We start from the raw sequence: 25,872 nt of genomic DNA, 5'->3' as shown, positions 1-25,872 counted from the left end.
TCTTAGAATTAAGAGATAACAGTTTCATCTTTGAAGAATTTTTGATGTATTCTCAAGTGGTAGTGACTTAATATTTCCCAGTCCTTCTGATTTAGTAGAGCAGAATTTCACCTATTGTGAACCCATCACATCTGTGATCTTGAGGGTGATGTTTGTTTCAGAAGAGCTGAATATAGTTATATTTATAGTTATATTTCAGAAGAGCTGAATATAGTTATGCTCATTGAAGCCTCCTTGGTGAGAACATTTACTTGCACAACTCTACAGCCTTTCATGCCAGTTTGAGGGGACACTTGGCCACAGCAGTCTTATAATACCTGAGAAAAGAACCCAGGGAAAAAAGATCACATTGCCATACCTGTTTGGTTTTTTTTTTTTCCTGTAAAACCAAGTTGAAACTATTATGCAAGAACCAGGCCAACCGGTTCAATTAATATTTGGTCCTTATCATAACTGGATGCATTTATGAATTTGGAAAGGAAGTGGTATTACTAGTGCTGAACTAATGAAACATCACAGGGCAGGTTTATTATAGGGTCTGTAGGACTGCTAATGAATATCTGTAGTAAAGGAGGGCACCCTCCTCCTCCAGTGTGGAAAATGATATTTCTTATGAAGCCAGACAGTGTAAAGAAACAGATAAATACTTGAAGTTTTGTGGCCCATTAGTCTCTCCTGTAACTATTCACCTTGTCAACTTTATGCTTGCCTCCACTCTCAACAGGTATAGTTCAGAAAAGACAGCCTATATCTCTTAACTCTACTACCTAAAAAATAAAGTAACTTTAGAGGATAAATTTGCAATTATCTGTGCACAGCTTGACCAAAGGAAAAGGAATTTTTTCACTTGAATTATTTTATAAGTTCTGGAGAAAACCAATAACACTGAAGGTTTAAAAAGATATTTAAAGAATGGCACCTGCATGGCTCAGTTATTTGGGCATCCGACTCTTGATTTTGGCTTGGGTCATGATCTCAGGGTTGTGAGATTGAGCTCTATCTCAGACTCTGCACTCAATACAGAGTCTGCTTGAGATTCTTTCCCCTGCTTCCCATCCCCCCTTTGTCTCTTCCTACATGTGCATGTCCGTCCTCTCTCTCTCATCAATTCTATACATTACTCAGTGCTCGTCCAGGTAAGTGTATTCTTAATCTCCATCAACTATTTCACTCATCCCCCCTACTCACCTCCCCTCTGGTAACCTTCTGTTTGTTATCTAGATTTAAGATTCTGTTTCTTGGTTTGTCTCTATTTTTGCTTTGTTCTTTTGTTTATTAAATTCCACATATGAGGGGATCCCTGGGTGGTTCAGCGGTTTGGCACCTGCCTTTGGTCCAGGCATGATCCTGGAGTCTTGGGATCGAGTCCCACATCGGGCTCCCTGCATGGAGCCTGCTTCTCCCTCTGCCTCTCTCTGTCTCTCTCTGTGTGTGTCTATCATGAATAAATAAATAAAATCTTAAAAAAAAAAAATTCCACATATGAGTGAAATCATGTGGCATTTGACTTTCTCTAACTTATTTCACTTACTAGTTTTATTATTTAATACAGATTTAAGAGATGAAACACTAAAGGGGTGAAATGAACTAACTGTCAAGTTGAACATCATGTTAAAAAAATAATAGTGGGGCGCCTGGTGGGTTCTGTTGGCTGAGCATGAGACTCTTGACCTCAGGGTTTGAGTTCAAGCCCCACACTGGGTGTAGAGATTACTTAAAAATAAATAAAAATTTTAGAAAAATAATTGCAATGCATATTGCAATATTGGAAACAGTTCTAGGAAGATAATAAAACATGTTAGAAAATAAGCTGGTGGAGTCTCATCTGTGTGCTTATTTCCTGTATGGAGGCACTGTTACATTGGGGACTTAGTACCTCATTTGAGGCTGTAAATTTTGTTCAAAATCCTTAATTACCTCTTAGAACACCATATTTTCAGTTCACTTGGTTCCTAGGAGAGTCTAATAATCAGTCAAATAACTGGATGACCACGAAATGTCACAGATCACATTTAACTAGGTATCTTATTCAAAATCTTAGGATTTCAAGGGTGACAGTTTCTCTTTTTTTAAAGATTTTATTTATTTATTCCTGAGAGACACAGAGAGAAGCAGAGACATAGACAAAGGGAGAAGCAGGCTCCCTACAGGGAGCCCAGTGTGGGACTCAGTCCCCAATCCCCGGACTGGGATCACACCCTGAGCCAAAGGCAGACATTCAACCGCTGAGCCACCCAGGCAGTTTGTCTAAGGAAACCAACTGTTAAAAACAGAGGAGTCACATGTGGGATTAGGAGCTAAAGTTAGCACACAGGTGAAAAATTATACACTATCAGGGTTAGCCTTGAAAAATCCCTTAATTTGCCCATAGAATGTATAGTCCCACTGGAGTTTTGTATATGATCATAATCAGTGAGTTTGTATTGCGGAGTATGGATATATAGTATATACAGTGGTACATCTGCAAAATATTTAATGGTAGTTTTTAATTTAAACTTTGGCCAAATATGTATCGTTAAATTTGAGTAAATTTGATTCTTATACCATTCCACATTCCACTCTTTCTTCATTTTACTAATTTTTATGAAAGGATTGACCTAGTAAATATGCTAGCTGTTTTCTTCTCTGTTTTCTACCTGTAGTTCCCTAAGGGCAGAGTCTATGTCTTTTATTTATTCACTCCCTAATGCATCTAGTGTAGTCTCTTTACATACTGAGTATTAAGGAAATGATGGTTAAAGAGGAGGAAGATGAGCAGTTATGTGTATGTGTTGGTCAACACTATTTTGATTACCATTTTAACAGAATCTATTCCAGTTAGCTTAGATCCAAAATGAAGATTTACTGGAAGATCACAGGGACACTTCTTGGAATCAAGAAAGGAGATATTATACAGGTCTCACTAAGGATTGGTACAAAGTACTTGAAAGTCTCTAGAAACCAAGACAACTACTCTTTGTCTCTGGTTTTCTGTCCAACTCTTCCAGACTTTGACACTTTGACTTTCCTGCTTAGGGCCATAAAATCTCTTGCCTCAGTGTCTGTTAGCCCTTTTCATTTTCTCCACATTACCAGCCTTCTCTGCTCCTCTTTATGTTTGGTAGGAAAAGGCCTTCACACAGCCCCTGTTGATTTAAACCCCAGCAGAGATTGACTGCGTCCCTGGGTCCGGATTGCGGGTTCCTGAGTAAGGGAACAACTAACTCAGCTTTTCAATAGCTTCCCAGTCCTGGCCTTAGGTACCTTATTCAGAGGTACAGGATCATGTAGACTCCACCATTCCATAGAGAGAGGGGAATGTGTGAAAATATCTGAACCTGCATATGCTTTGCAGAAGGAGCAACCCCCATGTCATTATTGTTCCTCTAAGGGAGCAGCAAAACCTAAATATAAAAGTGTCCTTGAGTTGGTGACTCAGCAGCAGGAACCTGAGATTCGTATATGAAAAGCATCTCCATCTCCATCAGAATGAACTTTAGACAAGGACATGTGTGGTGTGGTCATTATCTTTTCCTTTTAAAATGTGTATGTGCATGGGTGTATGTTACCACATCTACCTTCATTGTCTAGAAAACATTTTAAAGGACTTTTTTTAATTTTTTTTTAAGATTTTATTTGTATATTCATGAGAGACAGAGAAAGAGGCAGAGACATAGGCAAAGGGAGAAGCAGGCTTTTCACAGGGAACCCCATGTGGGACTCGATCCCAGAACTCTGGGATCACGACTTGAGCCAAAGGCAGACACTCAACCGCTAAACAACCCAGCTGTCCCTTAAAAGGACATTTAAATCCTTTCATTGATGTTACAACATAAGTCCAATCTGTGGCTAATGCTTAATTTTATGAAGAAAAAATAGAAAGGATTGTTTTCATGTACTGGGCTTGGAAGGGTGTAAATCACATACTTAGCACTAATAATTGCTAGTCTTTAATGGAGCTAATTTACTGCTGATAGTTTTGTGAATTTCTGTTCATTCTTCCAAGGATTGTGACCTAAGCTTTTATTAACTAGCCTCACTAGTTAGCCAAGCAGACAAAGGGAACTGATATTTCAGAAGCCCAGCATTTGGTACATTTTGGGGTAGGATAAATTGTATTGTGATATGTCCTTTGTGGGTATCTTTCATGGTTTAGAGTACATTTCTCATATTATGGCTAGCAGTGTGCTCTGTGGTATAGTGAAATATAAGCAGAAAAGTTTATATATAATGCTGTAAGAGACTTGCTTATCTGCTAGGGTCAAACCCCACGTGACCCTTTTTTGCCCCGTAAAACTCTCAAATAGCTTTAAGTCCCATGAAGCATATTGAGTAATTACCTTTAATTACATACATTAAAATTCGTCCTTCTCCCTCCTGGGGCAGAGAACTTCTATTTTAAACATTTTACTGGTGAAGACTTGTTGTGCCAATAATTTCTTTAATTGCAAGCAGAGTGTTATAAGTTTATTATAGAAACTGGCCTCACAGTAACACAGAGTACAAACACCTTTTGGTGAATTGTTTTGCAAAGTGCAGAATTGCTAAAGATACTTGCTCAATCTGAACAGAATTTGTTACTTTTAAGGAACTTAATGGAAAATAGAAGGCAGGGTTCCAATAATAGACCCAAGTAATTTATATGTAAGTGGAAAGGGCTGGAGAATTGTGATTAGACTAATATAGTGCTAATACGGGTAAACATTGGGGAAAAGTCCATCACCGAAGTCTGTCAGTGGGAGCTTGCTTATAAATCGACCCAGAACTTGAAGTTTCTGATGCTGTTTTCTCCTTTCATCTAGTTCATACTTTACGTGTCTATCTTTATCCACACCTTTTTTACTGTGTACCTGCAGGTATCTCTTCCTTCGGTGTCCTCATGGCCACTCTTCAGTCATTAAGAATGACTTAGTGATTGCCCGTAGAGAATGCTTTTTTAAGAAGGGCAAAGGCAGGAGAAGTTTCAGCCAAAACTAAGGGCTAGAGTAAAGCTCAGACCCTCTCCCCACCTACCTAACTCAGTTTGTCAAAAGTAATTATTGAGAAGGAAAGTAACATTTCATAGCATCCTCAAAGCTGTGGAGTACTATGTAATGAAAGAGATGAGTCACTGAAGTGAATTATTCCTTTCAGTTATAAGAAGATGGAAGCATGTATCTACTCTTCTGCAAATTAAAACTGAACAAACTCCTTTCCAATGTCTGTCAGTGTCATTGGTGAGAGAATATTTTCTTTAAGTTCAAATAACAGACCACATAAAGACAGATGAGTTCTTGTACCTCCTTTCAAAATAGTAATCCAATTGCTAATTAAGCCCTTTAGTATTTGTACAATAATACTTACCTATAAGCATGCTTAAGACAAAAACCATCCAAAAAAAGTTTTTAACATTTATGACTAATTGTCATCTTCTCTGAACAACTCGTAAGCAAGTAATTTATATTCCTCCCACTTAAAAGAATAATTTGTCAGCTCTGTACATCTCTGTACTTTTGTGCTTTCAATAGTCTGACACAATTTTAACTTTTCCCTACATTTTCCTCTTTTTTTTTTTTTTTTTTCATTTAATTGAGAGAGTTGGCAGAGAGGGACAGAAGTCCCAAGCAGACTCCCCACTGAACACAGAGCTGGTCATAGGGCTTGATCCCATGATTCCGAGATCACGACCCCAGCCGAAACCAAGAGCCAGATCCCCAGCCAACTGCCCCACCCAGGCACCCTACATTTTCCTCTTTCTTTATCCTTCATATTGCTTTAATTCATTATTCCTTCCCAGCTGATAGCCATCTTGTGCTAATAATTACTTTAGCCATAATGCAAGGAGATGAAAGTTGAGTATCAGCTGTATCCATAGCACTATGCTGAGTAATTGAGGGCCACAGGGTTATGAATCATAAAGTTTCTGCCCTTCAGAAGACTAGAGAAAAAGAAAATGTAATGTTTACCGAGTTTCCAGTATGTTTATTATGAGGTATTGTACTACTCTCAAGGAGCTCACTAGTGTATGTGAATAACTATAATGCAGACAAAAATAGTGGAATATTAGTTTATTAAAAGGAACATATAAAATGATAAGGAAGTTCTGAAGGGAGAAATGATTACTAATAATGGGAGACCAGGAAGGCTTTATACAGAGGGTGATAGCTAGGGACTGAACTTTCCAAAAAAAAAAAAAAGATATGATTTACTTGGACATGTTCAAATAGAAGAGTTAGGAAAGCCTTCCAAGTGCAAAATAAGCTAAGGCCTACAGTCAGCTATGTGTCTGTTCATGCATTTATTAAAGAGGTATTTGTTGAGCATCCCACTTGGGTTAAGTACTGTTTGAAGTTAAGCCCTGGGGATACAGTGGTGAACAAGAGTAGGCACTGCCCTTAACTATTTCCTAAAAGAGAGACTACCCAATGATCAGAAACAGCAGTTCTGGAGAGTTGAGAGGAAGGAGAGAGTTGTAGGCTGGAGAAGTAGAGAAGGCTCCTTGTTAGGGGTCATGCAGATTGCTGAGTTTAGAACCTCTTTCCTGTACCATTTCTATGCATAAGCCAGGCTCTTTATATCTTTCAAAACTCCTTAGAGAGCTGAGCCATGTGCCTATGGAAAATCTGAATTAGAACCAAAAGCTAATCTGAATATGCTGGAAGTATAAAATACACACTGAATTTCAAAGATTTGTCCTCCTCCCCCTCCCAAAGGATGTAAAATATCTCAGTAATTTTTAAATTGATTGTATGTTGAAATGTTGATATTTTGGATATGAGTTAAATATATTATTAAACTTGATTCCACCCATTTCCTTTAATTTTAAGATCTGGCTTCTAGAGAAATTTAAAATCAAACTCATGGTTCTCATTCATGGCTTGCATTGTATTTCTGTGTGTGCTGCTATAATGCAGTGGTATGTACCTAGTGTATACTTAAAATACTTACTGTGAAACTATTATTAAAGATATACTAAGGCAGGGCACCGGGGGGGGGGGTGGCTCAGTGAATTTAGTGTCTGCCTTTGGCTCAGGTCACAATCCTGGGGTCCTGGGGTCAAGCCTCATGTCAGGAGCCTGCTTCTCCCTCTCCTCCCTGCTTGTACTCTCTGTCTCTCTCTCTCAAATAAATAAATAAAATCTTAAAATATGACAATATGGGTGTATAATACTCAGATAAAATCTTTATTTTTTTTTCTTTATTCCTGTGATCTTTTTATTTACTCCACTATCGCTGCCTCTTCAACTTCATTGATGACCTCAGCCATAATTTTTAGAGACATTCATTAAACGAACTGGTGGTTCAGAATTAAAAGGAACTCCAGGAGAGAGCAAAATACTCTTAGTTTTTCTAATTTCAGAGACCTTTGGCCTCTATGCTTTCAGTTCAGTGCCTTTAGCTCCTATATGCTTGTTGCTTTCTCAGCCAGCAGGATTCATTCTGTCTCCTCCAGCCTGATCAGCTCTTAACCACCCTTCAAGACTACCCCATGGCCCTTACTCTGTGAAGCCTGTCCCATCCCCTTCGGTCAAGGTTAGATGCCCCTCTCTACTGTCCCTGTAGCACTCTGTTCTCACTTGTGATGTTGGATGAATGGGCAGACTCACCACCAGACTCTTTGAACTTAATTGAATTTGAAACTGGAAGCAGGAACATTGTAGCACTTATTCCTCAGACTTGCTGAAAATCAGTAAGATAAATGAGTTCACTTTGCTTCCTTGTAAGTCTTCGTGCTTCCTCAGTGACCAGAATTATAAGGTCATCTTGAATGTACCATCAGGTCACATCTGCTCTGACTGGAGAGAGATTTTGGTGAAGGCTCAAATGAGAAAAGAATGGCAGGTTGTAGCATCTGTTACATTGACTGGTTGTTCTGTGGCAAGCCATTTAACCTCTGCATTTCCGTGCAGAAAATGAGGGTAGCACTTGGTTCTTTATTCTCCCAGGGCTATTTTGTTGTTTAAGGAAGGGCTTTACAATATTAACAGAGTTCAGTAATAGGGGGCATTCTGTTTCTTTGCTGTGATTAGACTGTATGCCTTAGTGGGTTTTGTTTTGTTGTTTTAATCAGAGAACTTCTGAGAACAATTTGTTAAATGGGCCCAAAGTTAATGAAAACAAATGCTAATCTGCTTTTTTTTTTATACTTTCTGTGTTATTCTAAGCATTTGCCAAGTTGCCTTCTGAATTCCTAAATGATATGTATGTTTAATTTATTAATAGGCTTCATTTGAAGATTGACTCCTTGGTAATTGTATTAGGAAAATAGCACTTTTGCACTTTTGCAATCTTACCTGTGCTTTCATAAGGGAAATATTACTCTTTCTTTATAGCTTGTGTTTATAACGTATCAATATCATTAGTATCTCATGGTTGTCCATTAGGTTCATATACAGGCCATGTTTTACTGAATCTCTACAAAATCAGCTAATCTCCTATCAAAGTAATGCATCCCAGTAGAACTTACTGCCACCCTAGATATGTGTGAACTTGAGCACAGATACATACATGTGATATAATAAGAGAGCCTGAAACTTGGAGGTCTTGACTATACTACTTATTATATGACCTGAGCAAGTCACTTCAGATCAATTACCTTACCGATAAAATGAGAATAGTAATACCTATAGTTTGGTATTACTTGTTTGGATTAATTTGGTATTACTTGTTTGGATTTTGGTATTGTACTTGTTTGGATTAAGTGGGAGAACCTGTATAAAAACTCTTCATAACCTCCCATCAGGGCAGGTTCTGAAAGCATTTTTAAATACTCCGTGGGCCTAGATGAGCAATATGACTTGTATTTAAAATAGGCTCAGGGGATGCCTGGATGGCTCAGCGGTTAGGCATCTGCCTTTGGCTCAGGGTGTGATCCGGGATCTTGGGATGGAGTCCTACATTGGGCTCTCTGCATGGAGCCTGCTTCTCCCTCTGCCTCTGTCTCTGCCTCTCTCTCTCTCTCTCTTTCTCTCCCCCTCTCCCTCTCCCTCTGTGTCTCTCATGAATAAATAAATAAAATATTTTTTAAATAAAAAAATAAAATAGGCCCAGAACTAGTGATACACCAGGGACAGGCGAGGATTTAGACCTTTGGCAATTTGGTGATATATAGTGAAATATATAAATATATGCATATATTAAATATGCATGCCTCTTGACTCAACATTTTTTCTTAAGGGACTTTACCCTCAAGATACATTTGTATTGGGCAGCCCTGGTGGCTCAGCGGTTTGGCGCCATCTTCAACCCAGGGTGGGATCCTGGAGACCCGGGATCGAGTCCCATGTTGGGCTCCCTGCATGGAGCCTGCTTCTCCCTCTGCCTGTGTCTCTGCCTTTCTCTCTCTCATGAATGAATAAATAAAATCTTTTTAAAAAAGAGAGAGAGATACATTTTTGTGTCCCAAAATGTAGGCACAAGGATTTTTGCTATATTATTTGCATATTTGTCTAGATTCGTTTCATTTTCAGATGATAGAGTTCAGGCTCACTTGGGGGTGAGGGTAGGGATGTGTCAAGGAGATGGGAAGAACTTGGAACTGATAAGTCCAGCAATATTCTCACCTCAGGCAGGCCAGATCCAGGACCAACACTGTCCTCAATCCTCAGGTTATGAAACATATTTATCTGTCTCTATTTCTCTCAGCTTTGCTTTCTCTGTGTTTCATTCTCATAGGTAGTCTCCCTGTTTTCATGTAGTAGTTAGTCTCTGGTAGCTCCAGGCTAAGCTCCTTCCAGTTTAGCAATGAGGGGAAGGCAGAGGTGGGGAGGAATTGTCCTCTTTCTCTGTTGTTCCACAAAAGTCCTAGAGTTGACTCTTATTGTACTGGCATGGGTCAAGCTCCCATCCTTGACCCAGTTCCCCAAGGCAGGGGGATAGAATATTTTGATTTACCTGGCTTGAGTCATATCCTTGGAATGGCAGTGGGAAATGAATTGACCCCACTTTAACGATATGAGGTAGTATCGAGGAAATGGTGCTTCCCCACTGGAAGAGTCAAGTGGTGTTATCAGAGGAAGAAAGGATGCAGGCCAGCCAAAGCAATAGTTCACTATGTCTAATTCTAACACCAGATCATATAGATGCAACCTAAATGTCCATCAGTACTAACAAAAACTTAAATGTAATAGATCATAGGGTGGGTTACTCTGTGTCTGTTAAAATGAATGAGATAGAGCAGCCCGGGTGGCTCAGTAGTTTAGTGCCGCCTTCAGCCCAGGGCATGATCCTGGAGACCCGGGATCGAGTCCCACGTCGAGCTCTCTGCATGGAGCTTGCTTCTGTCTCTGCCTGTGTCTCTGCCTCTCTCTCTCTCTCTCTCTGTCTCTCATGAATAAATAAATAAAATCTTTAAAAAAATGAATGAGATATATTCATGAGATGACAAGAAAAAATGCCTACTATATAATATTAAATTAAAAATGAAGTTGCAGAAAAGTATTCTTCATTATGTCAATGTGTCTAATCTGTTATGGATGTGAATACTTTTTCTTCATATATTCCTGTACTGTTTTTGGTTTGCTGTTATATTTGATTGTTTGAATGTGTATATATCACTTTCATAATTTAAAAAGTAATGCCCCAGGTTGCCCCTCTTCTGGACCAGGGACTGGAATTGACAGAGCTCAAGAACTATAGAAGCTGGATGTATGACGGGAAAGCTGAAAGGATGGTATTCATGGAGCTGATATAAAAATAATGGGAACCCAGGGAAAAGATAGGACAAATTAAGCTGCTTTTGTAATATGGCAAGGGATTTATATCCTAGAAGAGTGACAGAGATTTGCTAGAAAAAGTAAATGTTAACCAAAAAAAGCATGTGGTTTGGAAGAGGTAGGATAGGGAGTGTAGAAAATAACTTTGGCAGCCACATGAATGGAATGGGAAGGAGAACAGAGACTGAGATGTAGGCAACGTAATGGAAGAAGAAAGTAGTGAATCTGGAGTCCAGAGATCTGGTGGTGTTACTTGGGTGCCCTGTTACCTAGGAAGGGTCACACATGTCTGGGTCTCCAACTCATGTGTAAAATGGAATGAATTAGTTGTCCTGTTTTCTTCATAGGATGACTGTGAGTTTCAAGTAATAGAAAAGGGCTGCTTACATAAGGAAAAGACCATGTAATTCCGAGTTAGCCTGGACCAAAGTAAAGAACTGGTCTATAAAATGAACAATGTAGGAGAAGAAAGGGCTATGAAGATGTCATCAGACTACCTTTGCACATTAAATGGCTCAGATGACTTATTTATTTATTTATTTATTTATTTATTTATTTATGAATGATAGTTCACAGAGAGAGAGAGAGAGAGAGGGGCAGAGACACAGGCAGAGGGAGAAGCAGGCTCCATGCACCGGGAGCCCGACGTGGGATTCGATCCCAGGTCTCCAGGATCACGCCCTGGGCCAAAGGCAGGCGCCAAACCGCTGCGCCACCCAGGGATCCCTCAGATGACTCATTTTGTTGGTCATTTAATCTCTTTGGGTGGGCAGGTACTTTTTTTAAAGATTTTATTTATATGTGAGAGATACAGAGAGAGCATCAGAGAAACACAGAGGGAGAAGCAGGCTCCCTTTGTGGAACCCAATGTGGGACTCCATCCTGGGACTCCAGGATCACGCCCTGAGCCGAACGAAGATGCTGAACACTGAGCAACCCAGGCGTCCTGAGCAGGTGCTTTTTTGAGAGAGGGGAAGCATTTGTTTATGTGTAGCTTTCTGCCTGTGTCTCTGCCTCTCTCTCTCTGTGTGTGACTATCATAAAAAAAAAAAAAAAGAATTGGATATCTCTTTTTAGCATTTGAAACTCAGTAGATATTCTGTATCTATAACTTAATCATAGGAACTGTGAATGCAATACTAAAGAAAGTGCAAATTTTTCAGAGACTGGGTTTTTGTCCTGTAAGTTTTTACCAGTTCTGAGCTAAGTTAGTCTTTTTGCAAAGACAGAAGATACCCCACCCAAGCCCAATACACAACACATTTTTAAACAGGTTTATCTTAGGTGCTATTACAGAAAAAAATCTGTTCTCCCACCTTAGGTTTTCTTTCCTGGCTCCTTTGGATGAATACAACTTTGAACATGCTTTGAGGCTCAAGGCCTTGGTAATTGTGTGTGTGTAATACAGAAACTATAAATGCACAATTTTTGGGCTCAGGAATGTGAGATTTTTCATCTGCTCTTGCCTTTCTTCATCTTCTCTTTCCCAACCCTACAAATTTGAGCTCATGTTAGCAGCATATGTTTAGCAATATTCAAATTCCCAAGTGGCCTGTGAACAAGATGATTATAAAACATTTTTTGTTACAGGACAAAGCAATCCTGATTCCTTAATTCTAGGTCTAGCTGGGGCTTTGTTTTCGTTTTTGTTTAAGTTTTTTGGTTTTTTTTTTATTAAGCCAGCATTTTGAATAGATTCATATGTGAACTGATTCATACTGTAAAGAGGCATTTATAGAGTTATTTTCTGAGTTTTAAAGGCTGTTTTTATTTTCACCTTTTACTTCTTATGGAATACCATCCTGTTTATTTCCCTATTCTATCTGCTTTCTTGTTAAGTGGACTTGTTTAATATCATCATTAATCCTGATGATAATTCCCCATGTAAACAGTAATTTCCTGATCACTGACTGACACTAAAGAACATGCAGTAGTTGTGCTAGAAGACAACTACCATGAGACAGTTAAGTTTTGGAGAAAAACTGTCTATTTTCTGGAAAAATTAAAAAATCAAACTGTGTAAACAAAAGAAGAGAACTGCCAAGGTCATTATGTTCTTAAAGGTTTTCTCCAGCCCTGATTTCAGATGCAGTCATCATCTATGTATGCTTATTTTTTATGGAAATATTAATATAGGTGTTATTTTTTACATCCAGATATTAATATAGGTATGGGACTTAGTTGAACTTGCTTCACAGCTAGGTAATTTAGTTTTTCAAAAAGAGTGAAAGGCTAATTATTAGGCAATAATGTGATCAAATTGCCAAAAGCTTCGAGGTGATTCTATTTCAGTTCTCAGCCTGATGTGCATTTAAAAATATCTCTACTTAGAGTAGTTACTGTTCATAATGCTTTATGGAATCTTTTTAGCTAACACTTTAGATGATAAAGAAGCCATTATCCTTGGTTTGGTGTGTTTAACCCAAGTTAAATTTATGACAGACTGAAAATTAGCTGTCATGTTGTGCATCTCACTTCCTGTTCTGTGCCACTTGATACATGTGTGAGCCGCATGTCCAGCAGGATTTATAAGAATTTGTTATTGATGGATGGGAAAGGTGTTTCAAAGTACCCTGCAAAAATGTACAAGATAGCATGTGCAGGGTATACCTAACCTTGCAGTTTTGGTTTATTTTTTTATTTTTGTTTATTTTATTTTATTTTATTTTATTTTATTTATTTATTTATTTATTTATTTATTTATTTATTTATTTATTTATTTATTTATTTATTTTTGCAGTTTTGGTTTATAAGAGATTTAACCTGTGGCTATAAACAGCATAGGATGAAATCTTTTAGAAATTTTTCAGGGAGAAAATTCAGGATTTACTTCTTTAATTTCCAGTCTTTTATTCAGTTGACCAATTTAGGAAGGAGATTTTTTTTTTTTTAATTTTTATTTATTTATGATAGTCACAGAGAGAGAGAGAGAGAGAGAGAGAGGCAGAGGCATAGGCAGAGGGAGAGAAGCAGGCTCCATGCACTGGGAGCCCGATGTGGGATTCGATCCCGGGTCTCCAGGATCGCGCCTTGGGCCAAAGGCAGGCGCCAAACCGCTGCGCCACCCAGGGATCCCTAGGAAGGAGATCTTATTCATGATTTATTTCAAAGCAGATGAGAGATTATTAAACTCCCTTAGTTTCTGAGATATCATGGATCAAAGACTTCATTAGATGTCTGCCTTGCCCACCTCTCTCACTTCATTCTCAGTACTTCATATTTACTTCCAAGAAGTACCTTGTTTACCACATTTATAGCTGTGTTGCATTTAGGGCTCTGGCCTCCCCCGCCCCCCAGTCTTATTAAAGGATTTCACAGCATAATGTTGATTGATTAAAGATCTCTTGAGCAGTGAATTCAAGATGGCTCTGCAGAAGAAAAGTGAAATAGCACATACAGGATTTCTCATTTAAATGCAGCCCAGGATAAGTCATTGGCATGTGCTAATCTCTGACCAAAGAGATAGACTTTCTTAGTGGGCTTATGTCCATGTCTTTCATCACCAGTACTGGCCACTTATGGGAAGTCATGTGAAAAACTAGGCACAGAATGGAACTTGCGTGGGCATCTTCCTGTACAGATAATTCTAATAAATTATGGCTCCATCTCCCAAAGAGACTTTTATATTTGGCACGTTTTCTGTCAATACCTAAGAAACTAAACAGACAAGTCTTTTAAATAGCCTTAAAATGATTCCCGTTAAAATATATTAAGTCTGGATATTCTGATGTGAAAGAACTTTTGAAAGAGACTGATCTCTTTCAAAACCCTGAATGTTTTCTGAGTCCTCATAATATATGTATTGGTCATAAAACATTGCAGTGCCCTTTATTTCTACCTTCTAGATACAGAGTTTTCAGCTAAGGTCACACTTCAAAATGACTTGTGGAATCATGCTTACATCCACTACCATAAGTTCGGGTTTAGTAGTTTTGAAGTGAAGTCACTGCATCTGTTTTTTAAAGTTTTGGAGGTATTTTCAAGAGACACATTTCCAGTTGACTACCACTACCAGCTTACATTCTAATTTGACCCACATATATTCTGTATAAGATGGAGGCATACTTCATTCATATGGGTTCTATGGCTTTACAAAGAGGAACCTAGAAGGTAGCTAGAAGGAAATCCTAGCTATTGTCAGGATTTTGGTTTTATTTATTTATTTATTTATTTATTTATTTATTTATTTATTTATTTATTTTTAGGATTTTGGTTTTAAAAGGAAACCAGGGCAGCCCTGGTTGCTCAGTGGTTTAGCGCCGCCTACAGCTTAGCGCGTGATCCTGGAGACCCAGGATCGAGTCCGACATCGGGCTCCCTGCATGGAGCTTGCTTCTCCTCTGCCTGTGTCTCTGCCTCTCTCTCTGTCTTTGTGTGTCTCTCATGAATAAATAAATAAAATCTTAAAAAAAAAAAAATAAAAGGAAACCAGTCTAAACCCCTCCTTTTTATACATGAAAAAATTTTCAGGGTTGGTAGCAGAACCAAATACTAGATCAAAGACTGACTTGAGCCCTTCCTACAACAGTATATTAAATCTAGTCCATCTTTGAGAAAAGCTGCAAGCTACTCAGGAATCTAGAAGTTGTCCTGAGCATCTGAAGCCTGTCAGAGTATTGTGAAGTGTCAGGTTATTTAATACAAGGAGCAAAATGCAGCCAGCAGGAACACCTCACATCTTTGAAGGTACTAGGGCGGAGTTATGAGTGATAGAACTCATAGTTAGAAATTATAGACATTACCCCAAATGCTTTTGTGACTTCTTAGTAAACATGGAAATTTCTGACAAGAGATGCCTAGATTTGTCAGAAACAAGACAAAGATTGTCAAGAACAAATGATCATTTGTCTCATTTAAACTGATCCTTAAGTATTGTCAGCAAGTCTAGGAAGTTATGTCAGTATTATATTTCTAAGCAGGCCTGACTTCTAGCTTGTACTTCAGAAGGAAGATATTGGGCCCAGATTAGCAATTTAACCAATTAAAAGAATAATATGTTTATTAATTAGGATTAGATTTGGCTATGAAAAAAGATCCAAATAACAGTTCAGTCAAGGTAGAAATTTATTTATTTTTTTTTTTAGATTAAAAAGTCCAGTGGAAAGGGAAGTCCAACACTACTGATTACTTCACCGTCAACAGGGACTCACTTTTTTCTTTTTTGTTCCATTCATTCTTGGCACTGTCTGATATCCTCAAAGTGTCTGGTGGTTCTAAATGGCTGCTGGAGCTTGAGCCATCGTCAGAGGAGAGCATACCTCCAAATTGTGTCAGCTACCATGAAAGAGCTTTTCTAGAACCACTTATCCAGCAATTTTTGCTTCTACCTCACTGGTCATTCCTGTTATCAAGGGAGGCTGGAAAGTTATAACTGGGAAGGTTGCTATTCCAGTGATTAGAAGTTTTCTTACTAAGTAAGGAGGGGAGGAGAGAATGGACACTGGGCAGGCAACTAACAGATCTGCCACAAAGTTGTTTTGAAGAATGTAATATTTAGGAAAATCAAATTTTAGTGACATCAAAAACTATTATGTAAGATAAAAATTTGAAAGGTCCCTAAACTAGCCTCTCCCAAATGTCTGATTAATAAAAGTAGGGACTCTCTATGATGGTGTTCTGCTTTGGTTTTTCAGCAGGACTCATTGGGAACAGGTGTTAAGTTTTGTGTACTTTAAACAAACTGAAAAATGAATTCAGAACAACAGGGGAGAAAAAGACATTTCAAATTGAATCTTGTTTCCTTTTAGAGATAGGGAGAATCGAAACAACCACAAGGACAATTCAGTGGATATTTATGGAGCTGGCAGGAGCAGAGTATACTACATTCGATGGTATGAGCTAGGGATGAACATATCAAAACACTGAAGTTGCTTCATACCTAGATGGAACAAGAGAGATGCCAGCAGCACAAGAGAGAGGCATGAAATACATGGCATAGCAACGACGTTCACCAACTCCAGATAGACCAGATTTCTCCTGGGGATAAGGATGGGGATGCTGGGCTAGAGGTTTAAGTCTCAGATATTGTCTAAGTCTCTTTGGGCTGCTGTAACAAAATATCATAGACTGGGTGGCTCTATAAAGTCAGAAATGTCTTTCTTACAGTTCAAGATCAGGTGTTGATCACAGGTTCTGGCAGAGACCCTCTTCTGCCTTTTTGCTGTGTCCTCACATGGTGGAAGGGGCTAGGGAGCACTCTAGGGTTTCTTTTATAAGGGCACAAATCTTAGTCCCGAGAGTTCTTTTTTATTTTATTTTATTTTATTTTATTTTATTTATTTATGATAGTCACAGAGAGAGAGAGAGAGGCAGAGACACAGGCGGAGGGAGAAGCAGGCGGAGGGAGAAGCAGGCTCCATGCACCGGGAGCCTGACGTGGGATTTGATCCCGGGTCTCCAGGATCACGCCCTGGGCCAAAGGCAGGCGCCAAACCGCTGCGCCACCCAGGGATCCCCAGTCCCGAGAGTTCTTAGAACCCTCATGATCTAATTACTCCCCAAAGGCCTACCTCTTTTTTTTTTTTTTTTTTTTTTTTTAAGATTTTATGTATTTATTCATGAGAGAGGCAGAGACATAGGCTCCCCGCGGGGAGCCTGCTGTGGGACTCCATTCCAGGACCCTGGGATCCCAACCTGAGCAAAAGGCAGACAATCAACCACTAAGCCACTCAGTCACCCCTAGGCCTCACCTCTTAAAACCATCACATTGGGCATTAGGTTATCAACATAGGAATTTGGGGAGGGAGAGGCAGGACCCAAGCCTTCAGATTATAGCAGAGAGAATCACCTCTGCTTATATCCTGCTGTACATATTAAGAGAGAGATGGAGAGAATGTTGTCTAAAAAACTTGTAGGCAGAAGCAACTGCACACCACGGTATACATAAATGTGTAAGATGGAAGTGCTTCTGCTCGAGAACAGATTTTTAAAATGTTCTGTAGTCTTGTTCATATCTACTGTTCACATGGTGCCATTTAACACATATTTGCTGAATGCTTCATATTTACAATACACTTTAAAAAGGAAATTCATTCGCAAGTTGCCACTTAGGTGAGAAAGTCTAGATTTTGGCACCTCAGAGCTATGAATTTCAAATCTGGGGAAAGCCCAGCCTTGTCTCCCCCACCACACACACCCCTTCCTTTCAGAATTACTTACCAGTAACCAAACCCTGTGTGTTGACTTTGCCCCAGCTGATAGAAAACAGGAAAGTACAGAGACTGCCTGTGAGAAGAGGGTCAGGCTGCACCCTCTGTGACCTCAACCCTCAGTCCAAGTTCTCTTGGGGCGCCAGCTGCAAACAGCTACGTGTGCCGTTGGCAGTAAGCATAGGGAGCACAGAGGAAACCACAGCTAATGCCACAGGGCCGGTTGGGCTGGCCTTTGAGCACAGTGAGCTGTCTTTTGAACCTTTTATAACTGTGCACTTTCAGGCCTCCTTGGGGGAGAATAGTTTATGCTCTGATCCAGTAATGGATCAGGAACCATTCTCTGTCTTATACAGCAGTGGAAATACCTTTGTCACTCTGGTATAAAATAGCTGCTTATTTGAGGCCATTGTGCAGCGGCTCGCCTTTCCTGCCCATTATTAGTTCCCTTTGAAGCTGCTGTGCTTAGTTCTGGTTCTCCAGGAGGACTGTGAAAGAAAATGGACATCTCACAAATTGCACTTTCTGTCTACTCGGTGCTGATGGAGCGACCTCATATTTTGGGTTTTGTGTCCCCCACTCTGTACCCCATCTGTTCCCTGCTTGCAGGTGAAGGTCTGCCACAGGTGTATTACTTTGGACCATGTGGGAAATACAATGCCATGGTGCTGGAGCTCCTCGGCCCGAGCCTGGAGGATTTGTTTGACCTCTGTGACCGAACTTTTACTTTGAAGACGGTGTTGATGATAGCCATCCAATTGGTAAGTGGGGTGCTCACTTTAACAGCACATATACTAAAATTGAAACGGTACAGAGACTAGCATGGCCCCTGTACAAGGATGACGTGCAATTGGTAAGTGGGCATTACTATTCTGCAGAAAGACAGATGGGTTCCCCAGCTACATCCTTGTGCCCCTTTTAGTGCTTTCTCAGTTGTAGTGACACCTGGTGAATGCATGCTCAGAGGATTGATGACATTCTAGAAAGGAGGCCGGGCAAAAAGGGTTAACCTAGAGAAGTCACAGTGTATCTTTTGTGTGCTCTATTTTAAGAATTTGCACCTTGGAGCAACACCCTGCCCTTAACTGAAGTGGAAGCATATAATTTAGATTGAGAAGAAAGAGGATGATTAGGTGAAATTGTACAAATGCAAGTAATTTCCTTGATGTTTTATTTATAGGTTTTATTTTTTTAATTTTTTTTTTTATTTATGATAGTCATAGAGAGAGAGAGAGAGAGAGAGAGAGAGAGAGAGGCAGAGACATAGGCAGAGGGATAAGCAGGCTCCATGCACCGGGAGCCTGACGTGGGACTCGATCCCGGGTCTCCAGGATCACACCCTGGGCCAAAGGCAGGCGCCAAAGCGCTGCGCCACCCAGGGATCCCTATTTATAGGTTTTAAACACATGGCTGTAAGGTACTGTACTCTCCCCTCACCCTTGCATCCAAGAAAGGATTGGTGATGTAACCCACTGCCCTAACAATCAGATTCCCAAGCTGTGTGACCAAGAGCCTGTGTTAGTTCTCTGGCCTCCATTTCTCACAGACACTGGTAGAGCTGAAGAGACAGCTCTGTTACTCCAACCAGATTACACACCAGTGCCAGTTCAAGAGCAGTTAAGGCAGTTCCTTTGAGTATTTTGTCAGCCCCTTAGAGGAAGATGCAAATGCATCTTTATTGGTCTGAAATGATGATGGTCTCATGCACTTTACAGTAAAAGATTGGAAATGTTAGAAAGTTGACCTTGACCTTGACTTTTGAGTCCCAAATTCAGATGCCTGAGCTTCCCTTTCTGTGCTAAGTAGAAAAGTATCATAGATGGAAATAAAACCTAATGAAATGTGAAATAACTTTTTAAAAGATTTATTTATTTTAGAGCACACATGTGCATGTGAGCAGGAGGAGGGACAGAAGGAGAGGGAGATAGAGAATCCCCGAGCAGACTCCCCACTGCACAGAGCCCAACATGGGGCTCAATCCCAGGACCCTGAGATCATGACCTGAGCAGAAATCAAGAGTTGGCCACTTATCAGTTGGCCGCCCGGATGCCCCTGAAACAATTTTATGATTATCATTTGGGGCTCGGTTTATTTTCACATAAAAACTACACTTCTACCTCTGCTGCTAATTAGCTTTATGAAATCGGTCCATTACTAACTTCTCTGGACCTCACTTCCCATATTTTTGCAACAGAGAGAACTAGGCTGGGGAGTCCTGTCTGACTGAGGATAGGAAGGTGTGGGCAGGAGGTGCATGTGGCAGTGGCACCTGTCTCCAGAGGCCGCTAACACTAGTCCTGGCTGGGCATACTATTGCCTCTCAAACGCGTATTTTCTAAAGTACCCTAAAAACACCTAATTCCATCCATCATTTATAAATTGTAACATTATGAGGTAAAACTATATATTTTAGCTGAACAGTGCTGTCCTGTTTTCATTTATCTGGATATTATGTATATCTTTGTATCAGAGAATATTTACTGGTTTATAAGCATGAAGTGACTGGGTGGTGAAGAAGAAATGAGTTTTATTTTTATTTCAGTGTTATAACCTTGGACTGATAAAAGAAAACACATTTTGATGTTTTTTTTTTCAATAAACTTCTTTAGAGTATTTTCATTGATGTTTTTTCTCTTTTAGCTTTCTCGAATGGAATATGTGCATTCAAAGAATCTGATTTACCGAGATGTGAAGCCAGAGAACTTCCTGATTGGCCGACAAGGCAATAAGAAAGAGCATGTTATACACATTATAGATTTTGGACTGGCCAAGGAATACATTGACCCTGAAACCAAAAAACACATACCTTATAGGGAGCACAAAAGCTTAACTGGAACTGCAAGATATATGTCTATCAACACACATCTTGGCAAAGGTGTGTTTATTTTCTGCTTCATGAAAAGGGCGGGTCCCTAAGATAACCTTTTATTCCAATGCTACTTTTTTCCTCATGGTGCATTACGACTTGTGATTCTTATTGCTTCACAAGGCAAGTGCTTTTTATACTTGAGAAACTAAAGTGGTAAATTAGTGACTTTCCTAAGTATCCTGTTGACAACTTAGTTTCTCAGTATTGTGGGTACTTGAATTATTGTATTAAGATGATAGCATTTTAGTAAGTCTAGTGATAAATTTGGTGTTTACAGATGAATGACTCCATATATGACAGTTCTGAAAGGACATTGTGCTGGTTGGTATCTGTATTGGGGAAGAGTGTGTCCCTAAAACATGGACTCTGCTTCTGGTCACTGTGCATAATTCCAGGAATAATGGCTTTGAGGAAAAGCCTATGTCTTATTCACTGAAAATATATGAGTCTTGCCTTTTTTTCAAGATAGACAATCTTTGCTAAAAGCTCTAATCAAGGCAGGAAGCCTTACTTGTTAGAGGAACTAGTCCAGAGGAGAATATTTAAAGAGAAGCCTAAGGAAGGCCAAATAGACAAGACCCTCAGTCCCTCATTAGCTTCTCCAGAAAAACTTCCCTTTTTATCTATTTTATATATTGGCCTTCCTTGGAAGATTCTATAGTAGAAGAGGTTCCACAGTGATTTTTTAAAATGTTTGAAAATCACCACTCTTGAGAGTAAAGTAGACATGTAAGCAGAATAATATTTTCAAGTTCCATACTAATTATATTGGGTGTTAAGATATTAATGAATTTTTGTACACTAATAAGTGTTTTAAATGGCTGCAAGGTTGCCTTATTGAGTAAACTGCCTAGGTATTCAGATGAGGATTCTAGTGTTAGTAAAGAGTGAAAATTATATTACAAAGTGTTATAACTTGAATTGAAATCATAAAGGCTGTCAGGATTTTTTTGGTAACCATATGGAAATCCTCACTTAACTAAATGTAATATTTTAAGATTAGACCAGAAGGTCCTCTGCCACTTACTATCTGTGTCATTTTGGAGAAGTTGCTTAATCTTCCTGAAACTTATCTGTAAAATGAAAGTAGTATTTCATAAGGATGTGTTTTGTGGGTTGAATGGGTAGTATACGTAACACAGATCTCTTGCATAGTGTTCAGTATTCCCTTTTCCTTCCTTTTTACTAAGAGACTGTCGTAAATAGTAAAGGCATGATTTTTTGGTTTAACTGACAGACTGTAGAAGTTGTTCTAATGCCTGCTTCCTAGGTACAGCAATTCGTGTTCTGATTTTATAATTCTTGTCAGGAAAGGCAAGAAGAGACAAGGGATGGGTGTCTGTGTTATATTTGTACAAGGTACAAGGTAATGGTTATGAAGAAGGGATGCAAATCGTGGCTCCTGCACTTAAAGCTATGTGATTTTGGTCCAGTAACGTTCTTCTCTTAGCCTCAGTTATCTCATCTATGAAATGAGTATGATAATAATACCTTATACTATAGGATTCTGATAATGCATGTAAAGTGTTTAGCATAGTGCATCATAGTAGCAAAGACTCAAAATGGTCGCTATATATTTATTTGATAAAATATGTTTCAAGTACACATGGTCATCAGACTGGGTTCTTTCATCTCTTGGTGTAGCTATTGCTGTTGGAACTTTTGAGTTCATCTCCAAGCTTGAACTTCCTGAGTTCCTGAGTTTTCCAGGTCACATTAAACCTGTCACTGTATTTTGTCCTCTCCATATTACAGAGAATACATATTGATGGTTTTCACATGCCCTTTAAACTCTGGTCAGGGTCTCAAAGCATAGAGGTTTCCATAAGAATTCCAATCATACTGGTTTTTAAATGTGTAGCATTCTCTATGTTGTAATGAAGAAGAGAAGTGTGGACAGCCCCCGGTGACTCAGCGGTTTAGCACCACCTTCAGCCCAGGGTGGGATCCTGGAGACCCGGAATTGAGTCCCATATCCGGCTCCCTGCATGGAGCCTGCTTCTCCCTCTGCCTGTGTCTCTGCCTCTCTCTATATATGTCTCTCATGCATAAATAAATAAAATCTTTTAAAAAATAAAAAGAAGTGTATCTTCAAGTGCCTTGGAGTGAATTGCCTGTTAATTTTGTGAGGGAGAATAAGGGAAGCAGCCTCCCAAATTTGACATGACTACATTAGATTAGCTACCTTCTAGCTGATTAAGGTAGCCTATTTTGTATTCTCTAACAGTTGAGGTTAGGATGAGAACAATGGGGCACCTAGCCCCTTTCTTCCAGCAAAGTATATTTGACCTAGAATCAGGGATGTGTGACACATGTAAACCAAGCATCTTTTTGAATGGCTGAAACCAGGCTTTTATGGTGTGAAGAATTCTAGGTGCTACTGGTCCCACTCATATTAAAACCTTTCTTCTAAAAAAAACAAAAACAACAACAACAAAAAAATAAAAAAATCTTTCTTCATGAAAAAAATGAGGGCATGTGGAAATACTGAATTATATGAATGTGAAGTTTTCAAAGAAGTATGGAAATAAAGCATGACTCTTCACCTTTTTATTGAGGGGTAGAAGGATTAAATTATAGATTAATTATTAATGGCTCAAATTATCATAGATTAATTACTTTAGAATTTTAGAACTGGAAAATTACTTTTCAGATTATCTAAATCAACCACTTTATTTTCAGATGAGCGGATTGCAGCCCAAAGTACATGACTTGGCTATGCTTAATTTCACATGGATCAATTAATGGAAAGAATCGGCCAGGAGCTAGATAACCTGACTCAGGAGCCATTGATCTTCCTATGATTATAATTTCCACAGCTATTTTTCATAGTCCTCAGTATTTGGAAAACTATTTTATTAGTTATTCCAGGGGGTTTAGGTGTGGATGGTTTTAATTAAAAAAAAAAACACACACATTTTATAATGGGCTTTACTATGGAGAGAAGTTGGGCTTTTTTCTCAAATGCTGATCAGCATTGAAAATGTGGAGAGTTTTGCCCTCTAGTGCTCAACTGACAAAAGTGCAACCATTTGTCCAGTGAATTTTTATTATCAAGGGGGCCTCTTGTTACAGGAAGTGGATATAAAAATGGAAAGGCAATGAGTAGGTGTGATACAGTGTGAGAAACTGCAGGGTGTGGGTTCTCTATCTGCCCTGCTTTGTAGGAGGCCTCAACTCACCCTGCTTGTACTTTCTTTTTTATTTGTGTGTCTTTAGGTTCTGCTAACAAACTCTTTTCATCTAATGGCTTTTTGTTTTCAATTATATATAAAATTTGTTGCAAATCTCAGGCAAGCGTGTAGACAAAAGCTTCTGTTGGTCTTGCTGTTTTATTTCATTCTTTTTAAGACCATTTCAATTGATGTGCATCCACTCATTTTTGTTATTTCTCTCTAGTCAGTGTGCCTCCCTTTTTTTCCCAATACTTGACCACCTTGCCAAAAACCGTTTTCAAACTGCAATTTAGAAAGTTGCCTTTTCTTTCCTCCTCTGCCCTGTAGAGTTCTATTCACTCTTTTTCATGCACATTTCCCATAATTGGAGGCAGTCCTTAAACATATTGTACTTTTGTATTTTGAGCTGAGTAGCTTTCCCTGCCTCCCTGCCTCTTCGATTTTTCCTTCCTACACAAAGCGTGATTGAGTGTAGAGTAGCCCCTTAGTCTTGTCTCTCTAATTTCTCTTGATAAAACCCTAAACTTCGGGATCCCTGGGTGGCGCAGCGGTTTGGCGCCTGCCTTTGGCCCAGGGCGCGATCCTGGAGACCCGGGATCGAATCCCACATCAGGTTCCCAGTGCATGGAGCCTGCTTCTTCCTCCGCCTGTGTCTCTGCCTCTCTCTCTCTCTCTCTGTGACTATCATAAATAAAAAAAAAAAAAAAAAAAAAAAAAAACCCTAAACTTCATTTGGAGACATAAACACATAAGATGTCTGAGGTGAGCCATAAGTGGCAAATAAGGAATAGAGGGGCATGTACTACTTACATTCATTCTGCCAATAATGGTAGTGGATGTTTTCTGAGATGAAATGACATTTTTTATTAAATATTCTTCAGTTCTTTGCCATCTTAGTCTTTCCAGTTAAAAGAAAAGAAAGAAAGAAAAAAAAAAAAAAGGGATCCCTGGGTGGCGCAGCGGTTTGGCGCCTGCCTTTGGCCCAGGGCGCGATCCTGGAGACCCGGGATCGAATCCCACATCAGGGTCCCGGTGCATGGAGCCTGCTTCTCCCTCTGCCTGTGTCTCTGCCTCTCTCTCTCTCTCTGTGACTATCATAAATTTAAAAAAAAAAAAAAAGAAAAGAAAAGAAAGAAAAATCTAACAACTGGTTTTACATGATAAGGCCCCAGAATATGGGGATCCTGTTTTATGTGCCCATAAAGGGCACCTCCCGAAATAAATTTTAAATTTTTCTTAGGGTGGCTATGGAACATGGTACAGATGGATTGAAGCTGAGATTCTACATTGATGTTTGTTTATGGCAAACTAAATTTTATTAATTTTTATGATGAATTAAAAGTACTAGCCATGTGTGCTAGGCATTCTACAGCTTGTGTCTCTGCAGGCCTAGCCAAAATGGACTGTTTATTTTTATTTTATTTTATTTTTAAGATGTTATTTATTCATGAGAGACACACAGAAAGAGAGAGAGAGGCAGAGACACAGAGGGAGAAGCAGGCTCCATGCAGGGAGCCCAATGTGAGACTTGATCCTGGGACTCCAGGATCACACCCTGGGCCAAAGGCAGGTGCTAAAACGCTGAGCCACCCAGGGATCCCCGCTGAGCCACCTAGGGATCCCAGAATGGACTGTTTAAAAGTTTTAGCTACTTAATCTGCTTCTCACTTTCTGTGATGGTACCCAAAGGGTAACTGTAGTCCATATATGTGAAAATATATCTTCATATAATTTCTTTTAAATTACCTGACTTTCAGGAAGGTGACAGCAATGACTAAGGGGTGGTTACTCACCATTTAGTGATTTGGATTTGGTTTCAGTTTAGGATTTGCTCTTTTCCCTTGCTATTTACTTGCCAGTGACAGCAAAGGAAGTACATAAAGTTTTTTGGTTTTGATCTAAAATACTATCCCTGGTTTAGCTGCACAAAGAATGAGTAAGCAGAGCCTTTCCAGAGCAGAAGGGTTTCTGAAGGGATTACTCGGTTTTGAACCCCTTTCTGCTTT

The 25,872-nt window shown here is 39.3% G+C and overlaps 1 protein-coding gene and 1 non-coding gene across 18 annotated transcripts in view; both read left to right on the top strand.

Moving 5' to 3' along the window:
• CSNK1G1 (casein kinase 1 gamma 1) overlaps positions 1-25,872 on the top strand; it is a 176,671-nt gene that overhangs the window by 111,068 nt on the left and 39,731 nt on the right. For all 17 annotated transcript variants that reach the window (XR_011997418.1, XR_011997420.1, XR_011997419.1 and 14 more), the window contains 2 exons: positions 18,431-18,582; positions 20,462-20,696. Coding sequence is in view for 13 of the 17 variants with exons in the window: in XM_026006165.2 (XP_025861950.1) it covers positions 18,431-18,582; positions 20,462-20,696 (387 nt within the window). In the remaining 4 variants the exon portion in view is untranslated. The remainder of the gene's footprint in view (positions 1-18,430; positions 18,583-20,461; positions 20,697-25,872) is intronic.
• Positions 18,592-18,696, top strand: LOC112918444 (U6 spliceosomal RNA). Its single transcript, XR_003234690.1, has one exon. It is a non-coding gene; the product is annotated as a U6 spliceosomal RNA (small nuclear RNA).

The sequence above is a fragment of the Vulpes vulpes genome, chromosome 15 (assembly GCF_048418805.1).
Source record: "Vulpes vulpes isolate BD-2025 chromosome 15, VulVul3, whole genome shotgun sequence".
NCBI classification, from domain to species: domain Eukaryota; kingdom Metazoa; phylum Chordata; class Mammalia; order Carnivora; family Canidae; genus Vulpes; species Vulpes vulpes.
Note: the sequence above shows the minus strand (reverse complement) of the source record. Positions and strands in the feature narration are given on the sequence as shown.